Below are 9680 nucleotides of genomic sequence, written 5' to 3' on the forward strand. Positions count from 1 at the left end.
ATCAGACAAAAAAGTGATACAAAACAATTATAGTATTATTTTCCACAGCAAAACATGTGTACAAGCTTTTCTGCCTCGCGCCTCTTTAGAATTCATATAACGCTAGGAAATGTATGGCTTTCTCATGTTTAATGTTTTTTTTTCAAAACTCTTGCAAATGCTAGTGAAGAATGGATATTCAGATTTGCTCTTGGTACCCAGCAAGCTTGACACATCAGCAGTCACAAAGGTGTACGTTTTTGCAAAGCTGCACGAAATATAGCGTTGATTGTTCTTATTTTTTTTAGACCACAACATTGCACTCTTGCACCAGCAGGATCCACCTTATAAAAAAACACACCAGCTTGAGATGAAAGGTCGAAGGTCAGAAAAGGAGAATTGTACACACAAACTTTCTGCTCATGTAGCCGGCACTCAACCTCAAGAGACACATCCAGTTAACAGACAGCAAGTAGCGTTAGGCGGGAAGGGGAAAAAAAACAGAACAAATAACAAAACAAACAAAAGAATAACAGATATACACATATATAAAGTGTTGGGGGAGGGGCTAAATGGCTTGCCCACCTCAGCCATTTTGTTTTGTACTGAAAGCAATCCAGCAAAAAACAGGCGGGGGGAGGGGAGGATGCAGCATTTTTGCGATGTGAAAATACGATGCGGCTGAAAGTTCATTTTAGAACAAACCTGTCAAAACATCTGAGATTAATTCTGTACTTCTGAATTGTCCCCCCTCTTTCTCACTTTACATCTAGCTCAAAGCAAAAAGCAATGTGTGATGTCTGCACTGCCCTTGGTGTGGCGCTCTGTAGCGTTTTCTTTTTTAAAACTGAGTTACTGAGAAAAAGAATGGCAGTTTCAGATGTACCTTTGCTCCCTCAGAGTAAAGTCAAGGCCTCTTTGTCACTGGATGTTGACTTTAATTATTTTTTTTTCATGTAATACTCCTTTAGGAAATGACAGACATGCTTCGACAAATATGGTACAGTCATGTTTTTTTTTCCTTTTTTCTTCATCATCTTCTTTAGTGAACTAAAAGGCTTCCACTCTGTATTTTTAGTTTCTGTTTAACAATTACACTTACAAAGTTGTTAATAGTACATCAAAAAAGCTGAACAAAAAAAGGTCCAAACCGAGAGAGAAAAACAAAAAGAAAATCATCTTTATACTCCCCCAAACAGTCTTTTTGTCTGTTGTATGTGTCCCTTGTTTTTGCACTCCCAGAATTCCCTTCTCCCCCCTCAACAAAGTTTAGTAGTCAGGTGGTCTGACTGTTTCAGTATCTCAGTGTTGTACATGTCCAATGCATGGTTGACACGTATCATCTCGCTGTTGTTCAGCTTGAGCCGGTGCTTGAGCATACACGAGAAAAGGTCCAACTGGGGTTTCCCCGGCGCCACCGGAGGGGCCAAGCGGTTAATACGCTCCCGTATGTCCAGCAGCAGAAGCATGATGGAGGAGGAGGAGTAGAACTGCGTGCCCTGCGTGTATGACTGATTCACCTGCTGCACCGCGCTGCGCAGGAGGTCTGCGTTGAAGCGCAGGCTGTAGCCAAACACCTGGATGTCGGAAATCTTGATGTAGAGCTGTCTCTTATTGGGGTCGGACAGGTCGACGGGGCCCCCTCCCGTGTCGTTGCGGAGCATGGTGGGCACCTTGGCGCGGCTGCGCAGGTAGATGTGCACCGTCTCGAAAAAGGTCTTCCAGCGGTTGCCGAGCAGCAGGGTCCAGTTGAAGCACTGCGAGTTGCCCAGCCTCACCTTCTCCCAGCGCGGGTAGCCGTGCTCGCCGAACGGCATGCTCCAGCCCTCCGAGTGGCTGCCGCTGAAGGGGTTGACGTAGACGAAGAACATGGGGTCGATGCTGCTGTTGCGCATCTGGCAGATCTTCATGGACAGCCCGATGATCATGTGCAGGTAGTCCATGCGGTTCTTGTTGCTCTTCAGCGTCAGGGACATGCGCTTGCGCCACCGCGGGTCGAAGAAGGTCTCCAGCCGGATCTCGTTGCTGATGAATGTGGTGTGGATGTAGAGGCGCGAGTCCATCTTCTGCAGCAGGTACTTCAGCTCCAGGTCCTGGAAGTCCAGGTCCGTCTCGAAGCTGATGAACTGCTCGCTGCGCTCCGAGTCCACGTTCTGCGGCTCACAGCGGCCGCGGTACAGCTTGTAGCCTTTGTTGCAGGAGCCGCACTGCGAGATGTTGGCCAGGCTGCACATGGCGCAGCTGTTGTTGCCGCCGATGACGCAGGGGATGGGCCGCTGGCAGAGGGTGACGCCGGTGTGGCAGACGCACGTCCGCTGGCTCTCCAGGAACGTCCCCCAGAAGCCGTTCTCGTTGCAGTACAGGTAGGACTGCACCCGGTTCAGCCACTGCAGCACAGATCTGGAGATGGCAGAGAGGAGATGGAGAGGAGAGGAGAGGAGAGGAGAGGAGAGGAGAGGAGAGGAGAGCCATGATGAGATGGGAGAGAGGAGAGGAGAGGAGAGGAGAGGAGAGGAGAGGAGAGGAGAGGAGAGGAGAGGAGAGGAGAGGAGGAGAGGAGAGGAGAGGACAGGAAAGGAGAGGAGAGGAGAGGAGAGGAGAGGAGAGGAGAGGAGAAGAGAGGAGAGGAGAGGAGAGGTTAGGATAGAATATAGAGAGGAGATGAGGAGAGGAGATGAGACGTTAGGATAGGATATAGAGAGGAGATGAGAAGAGGAGAGGAGAGGAGATTAGAGGTTAGGATAGGATATAGAGAGGAGATGAGAGGTTAGGATAGGATATAGAGAGGAGAGGAGAGGAGAGGAGAGGAGAGGTTAGGATAGAATATAGAGGAGATGAGGAGAGGAGATGAGACGTTAGGATAGGATATAGAGAGGAGATGAGAAGAGGAGAGGAGAGGAGACACAGCACAGCAGGGGGTACAGAGTGAGGATAGAGGGGAAAACAAGATGAAGGAGAAGATGAAGAGAAGACAAGATGAAAGGAGAGATGAAAGATATGGAGAGAGAGAGAGAGAGTTGGCGATGAATGACAGAAAGAAAGAGAATAGAAAGACACAGAGCAAGAGGGAGAGAGTGATAAAGACAGTGAGCACAGACAGGCATGAATGGAGACAGTGAGTGGAAGACAGAGAATAAAGACAGACCCAAATGGCAAGGGACGTTGAAGATAGACAGGGACAAAGCAGAAAAGAGTGTGATAGGGAGCAAGGGTGAAAGAGCAGGGGAGGGGAAAGAGAAGGGGGAGGAGGGCGAGAAGAAGAAAAAAAGAGGGGGGGGGACAGAGATAGACGTTAGCGAAGCATAAGGATAAAACACCCCCATTAATAATTACCATTTAGTAAAGCCCCCCACCCCCCACCAAACTCACATAGTCACAGTGGATTAAGCTGCCTCCGAGGACCCCGCCACCATTTGTAACCCTCTAATCAGTAAATGGGGATAATCTATTCTGTCAAAAGACACAGACAGGAGTACAGGCAAGGGAAGAGACGGAGAGAGAGAAAGAGAGAGAGAGAGAGAGAGAGAGAGAGAGAGAGAGACAGAGAGAGATAGAGAGAGAGAGAGAGAGAGAGAGAGAGAGAGAGAGAGGCTCTATTTTCTCATGCAAATCTTGTCTGCTGCCTCTCCCCCTCTCTCTCTCCCTCGGGTCCCCTTTCCCTTGTCATGCTGACAGTTGTGAAAGTTCTCTGCCACAGATGTGGCCAAAAGCTCTGTCCCACTCATTTTGATGGGTGTGTGTGTGTGAGTGTCTGTAGTGTATGTCTGTTTGTGTGTGTGTGTTGTGTGTGTGTGTGTGTGGGGGGAGGGGGGGGGGGGGAGGGGGGGGGGGGGGGGGGGGGGGGGGGGTGGAGGGGGGGGGGGGGAGGGGGGTTGGACTATTGGGGTTGGGAGGACTGCTGAAGGTTATAATGACATGCTAATGAAACTGAAGGAGCCGTGACTGATGACACACACACACACACACACACACACACACACACACACACACACACACACACACACACACACACACACACACACACACACACACACACACACACACACACACACACACACACACACACACACAAGCAGCTTCCGCCACTTGCTTGAGAGATCACAAGGGGCCGCACCATTTCCCAAATGAACACTCTGCAGGTGGACAGCTACAGGGGACTCACGGAGAGAGAGAGAGAGAGAGAGAGAGAGAGAGAGAGAGAGAGAGAGAGAGAGGGAGGGAGAGAGAGAGGGAGAGGGAGGGAGAGAGAGAGAGAGAGAGAGAGAGGGGGGGGAGAGAGAGAGGGAGAGGGAGGGAGAGAGAGAGAGAGACAGAGAGAGGGGGGGGGAAGAAAGGGAGAGAGGGGGGAGAGAAAGAAAGAAAGAAAGAAAGAAAGAAAGAAAGAAAGAAAGAAAGACATTCAGACAGACAGACAGCCAGAGGCAGAGAGACCGACAGAGAGAGAATTTGCGGAACTAATATCCAGTCATAAAGAAAGAGGGGGATAGCAAGTGAGTCAAATCCCCATAAACCACCTCTGTGTCCATCAGTAACAGAGCTTCTGGCAGGGCACATCATGACGTGATGCATTTTCCCTCTCACAAAATCAGTTTCACCAAACTCTTAATTTCTTCCTCATGCATAACAGCCGATCCAGCAGTATAAAAATGTTAAACTGAACTAATTTCCAAAGCTTGTATTTTTAATGCAGCGAAATGGATGGTTTTTACGAATTCAACGCGGACTCTGGAGGATGGACTACTTCTGGTAAAAGCATGTATGATCTCATTCCTCCCTCATGAAGTGATCTATTTCTGACATGGATAACTCCGAAATAGCCATGTTATGGGAGGGACAGCTGACCCCAACCCACCCCACCCCAACACACACACACACACACACACACACGCCCATGCACACGCACACGCACACGCACACGCACACGCACACACACAAAAACACACACATTCACTTGAGTGGGTTGGGTGGGTTGATGGTTGCGGATGATGTTTTGAATGCCTACATACATGTACTGTAGTGTACAGTATATCCATTTTTTTCCAAGGAAGGGAGCAGTACATTCCAGGAAACATGAAAAATCAGTTTCATAATGCCATTACTCTGCATCAATCACAGCAATGTCTCCACAAATCCTGGTGAACTGGGACAGCTTTTAGCTCATGTTGACTGATGGCCCATGACCCATTTCCCCTTACTAAGGTCAATACTTCTAAAAAACCAATAGCCACGCGCTCTAATGGAGGCCTCAAACCCCCTATTGGCAAAACGCAGTGTGTGTGTGTGTGTGTGTGTGTGTGTGTGTGTGTGTGTGTGTGTGTGTGTGTGTGTGTGTGTGTGTGTGTGTGTGTGTGTGTGTGTGTGTGTGTGTTTTTGTGTGTGTGTGTGTTTGTGTTTGCGTGTGTGTGTGTGTGTGTACTTGGGTTTGTGTTTTCCTGAAAGCATATTGATAACTCTGAAAACGTTCCTCATGTCAAATGTACACTTTGAAGTTTATCCAGTAGGCTATAGACTAATTAGGGTGAGGCTCCTTTGCAAAGAACAAATAGATTCCAGTGCATTTTCTGAGTTCATACTGCAAGCCACATTCCTTTTTCTATTGGACATGGATTAATTCTTTGAGACATTGTAAGGATTTCTACAGTTTAAAATAAGTTGTGGCTTTTCCAAATGAGTTTGAAAACCATTTCATTCAATAAGCTATAGTGTTTACCAAGTCCCAGAAGGCAGTGTTTACCAACTCCCAAATCATTTCCTTTGCTTTGGAAAGCACACAGAATTGGGGCCTTTACAGTAATACTTTGGACTTGAATTCATTTCAATCTAATTTTGCCTTTCAAATTGATGAATAATTGCAATTAAAAAAAAATAAACAAGAAACAAATCCGCAAACACACGAGTAAATTACAATATAATATAATATAATATAATATAATATAATATAATATAATATAATATAATATAATATAATATAATATAATATAATATAATATAATACAGATGTTGCCAAAATTCCAAAAATAATCCTTTTTTATGCGACTTACTGTGTGTGTGTTTGTTGAGTGTGGGCGGGCGTGACGGTGTCTGTGTTGACAGTAATAGAGAATGCCAAGGGCACTGAATGACACCGCAAAGACATTTCGGGAATGGGATTTGGGTGCCATCCAGCCAGCCACCGTCTGACATGGTGACTAGCGCCATCACACGCACAGTGACACGGCCGCCCGCCACTTGCATCATATCATGCAAGCCTGACCCAGACACAGACAGCATCTGCACAGATACAAATATACGCCACGATCTGTGCGATACTAACTCCTCTCCGAGTCTCAAACACAATCTAACACTGTTGCAGTGACACACGCAGTGAATCACTGCAAGGGGAGTGAATGTTTTTCGCTAGGTTGACACCAAGCGTTGTGCTACATGTTGGCTCATAGAAATGAGTCACTCGTTGAATTGAAATGGGAGTTATTTCATTGAAGAGGTAGATTTTCAGGGATGGGTTTTAATATTTATAACATGCTTTCACATACAGTTGATTTAATCTGCCAAATTGCTGTTGATGTGTCACAAATCCAATACATACTGTCAAGATGCATAATGTGCCTTTCCCCCCCTTTAATATTGCTCAGCCATCGCATTTGGCTGAAAAAATACAATCTCGCCATCTCCATTTTAAACAGTTGCATACAGGAGACAAAGCTCATCTGTAATTTAATTCAGTTCTGATGTATTCATTTGAAACATGCAGCACTTATATCATTTTGAGTCGCAAGGCCCAGATAGTCTATATTTTTTTTAAATCAAATAAGCACTTTGGCGCAGTAAGGCGCGCGAGAGCCGCCTGATGTTTTGTTTTCCCATCATTATATTTTTTTCCCCGGAAAAAAAAACAACAAGTGGCTGGCTCTTCGCCGTGGGGACCAGAATGGAAATGGCTGGAAATGAATGTTTGTTTTCACAAATCAGAGCACATCTCCATGTTTGTTATGGGGGAACCAGACAGCACCCGTGCTTAGCACTGATGACATATCCATGCAGAGAGAGAGGGGGGGGGCTTGGAGAGAGAAAGAGAGGGACGGGTGTGGGGAGTAGTCATGGTGTGAAGGTTTAATACAGAGAGGAAGGGAGAAAGATGTTGATTTAATGCACAAAGACAAAGAAAGAAAGAAAGGCAAAAGAAAAACGGAACAGGCATTAAGAGAACAGTGGTTCACTGAGACAAAGGTTTGGTTTGATACATGGAGAGAGACAGACAGAGAGGGAGAGAGAGCGAAAGAGAGAGAGAGAGAGAGAGAGAGAGAGAGAGAGAGAGAGAGAGAGAGTGCAAGAGAGTGCTGCTTTGAAAAAGAGTAACTGAGCGAGAGAATGTAAATATCGAGAGACAGAGGCGGCGAGGGAGGGCGACAGATATGGATGGGTGGGTGGATGCATGGATGAATAGAGATTGAAAAGCTGTGGGAAAATTCCCATGTATTGTGGCACACACGCAGTATCTCTCAAACTGAATTATGTGTTGTGCGTTAAATGGCATGATAAGGAATTGTTCCTGGAAATGCAATCAAACAAACTGAAAAGTAACAAGAGATTTCTATGAACAGCCATATGAAAACTTCAGTCAGTCTGCCTGGGCCATTACTGTATTGACTCTATCTTTATGTATTGTAGATACACATATTGTATCACATGCAGTCATATACAGTACCACACTGGTACTGCATTTGCCCACTCTAACGCCACACGTTGTACATGTTGTCCTTTCCAGTGGACAACTTCTGGAACTGATAGCGACACAATGTTGCCGTTTTTGTTGTTGCCGATGATGATGATGGCGGAAGTGGTACTGTACAGAAAAAGTAAGGATGTCTTTTCATTTACACTTCAAGTTTAGTTTGCCCACAGGTGTAGATAAAGTAGGCTACCCTCTACCTCATGCTGATCTTCAGGTCAGGCACCCATAAGGCGGCTTGAACCTGGCACTGCACTTGAAGATGAACCTGCCTAGTTTAATAATACACTTCACTGTCAGCGGGAAGACACAGGCATGAAATAGCAACACTTCAAGGCAGTGTCAGTGCTAAGGACACAGCTCCTCCACCCTGCCTGTAAAGCAGACTTTCTGTCAGTAGACTTTCTGTCAGACAATGCTTTTTGCTAATTTATGGAAGCACAAGTCTTTGCGAAACTTGGAAGTCCTTCAACTTATCGCGGTGGCAAGGCAGCAGTAGATGTGATTCACATTCTTCATCACACAAAACTGGAGATTTTTTTTCTCCAACTTTCACACCTTCTGTTTCTCTCACACCTGCATTTTCCTTTTTACAGTCTTGTACGCACCTTTCTCTTCCCTGTCAGTGGCTGGTCTTCTTTTAGCACCCCGCCTCTCTCCTCTCCCAGAGAAGAAAAAAAAATCGTATTGTGTGCAGCCATATCTGCAGGCAAACACTCTGGCACAGAAATGGCTTTGCCGCCGGTACATGGGTGTGAAGCCAGGTGACACGGGTGGGGAAAGGTTGAAACAAAAGGTTGCATTCATTCCACAAGCTGCCATTGCAAATAATATAACACAAGAAACACCCTCGCCATTTTTCTCACCCAATACCCAACCTACTCCAGTCCACCACCAGAATCGGCATCACCACCACAGTGTTTTCATATCATTCATCCTCCCACTGTTTATCAGCAACAGACTAGTACAGACGATGACAAATGGCCAGAACAAGAGGCCACTCAGAGAAATGGACCAAAGCTACCCGAAGCCTTTTAGAGGCACAGACGTGTAGGCAGGTAGGCAGTCAAGCAAAGACCAGGGTATTTCTTCTATTTTGTACTATTGTTCCACAATGTTAAATAACAAAAAAACTAAACGAGTTATACTAAGATGATGATGTGTCCCTACGACTTTTTAACCACATGAACTGAGTTACTGTTCTGCACTATTTTGAACCCAACAATCACAAAATTCTGGGCTTCAGAACGCAGTGATCGACTAAAACCTTATCAACCAAGCAGGACTTATTTTTGACAGGAATTTTGAATCTAAAATGTTTCGCTAACGTTGTAGTATTTGACATGCAACTATAAACACCATGCTCAGAAAATATTGAATGAAGCAGATTTCAAGAAGGGTCCGACACAAATGAACAAAATTGCTCCTCAAATGGTCGTTACGCCACATTGACAATTTAGGAACACAAAGTGACACGCTTAATTCCCTAAATTACTGACAATATCTGCAAATTGATGTTTCCATTTCTGTAAGTCACGGTTAAACAGGACAAGTGTAGAATTATGTCAAAGTAGTTAATAACATGTCTTGCTGCGGATTCCACCTAGGGTCTTTGAAAAGGTTAGTTTAATGTTTTATGAAATTTTTGACCTTTATACCCTCATTGTTGTGCTAGTTGTTATTGTTTAAAAAAAAATGTAGGCCTATTTAAGAATTTTGTGAGGCTATTTTAACATTTTAACATTGATTTTCCCTACTAAAACAAATCATAGGCACACAACAATTGGTGTCACGTCTTCCACCCATGTATATATAACTCGTGCACCAAGCCTTACTTTCTAGTTAGCGAGAAGAGGGATTTGTGTGTAAGTACACACAGTGTCTTAATAGTGTGAGATGTGACTCACTAATAACCCCAAAGGGCCAGGCCTACTAATGAGCCTGGATCTCCATAAGCCAAGCAACAGCCATT

General features: G+C 45.3%; 1 protein-coding gene across 1 annotated transcript in view; it reads right to left on the minus strand.

Annotated features, from left to right (window-relative positions):
- Positions 1-842: 842 nt before the first annotated feature.
- The window catches only part of brinp1 (bone morphogenetic protein/retinoic acid inducible neural-specific 1), a 211518-nt gene continuing 202680 nt past the window's right edge, over positions 843-9680 (minus strand). Inside the window, exon 8 of the mRNA XM_063211326.1 lies at positions 843-2379. Within this exon, the coding sequence (XP_063067396.1) occupies positions 1239-2379 (1141 nt within the window). The 3' untranslated portion in view covers positions 843-1238. The remainder of the gene's footprint in view (positions 2380-9680) is intronic.

Source organism: Engraulis encrasicolus, chromosome 11 (assembly GCF_034702125.1).
Source record: "Engraulis encrasicolus isolate BLACKSEA-1 chromosome 11, IST_EnEncr_1.0, whole genome shotgun sequence".
Lineage (NCBI taxonomy): Eukaryota > Metazoa > Chordata > Actinopteri > Clupeiformes > Engraulidae > Engraulis > Engraulis encrasicolus.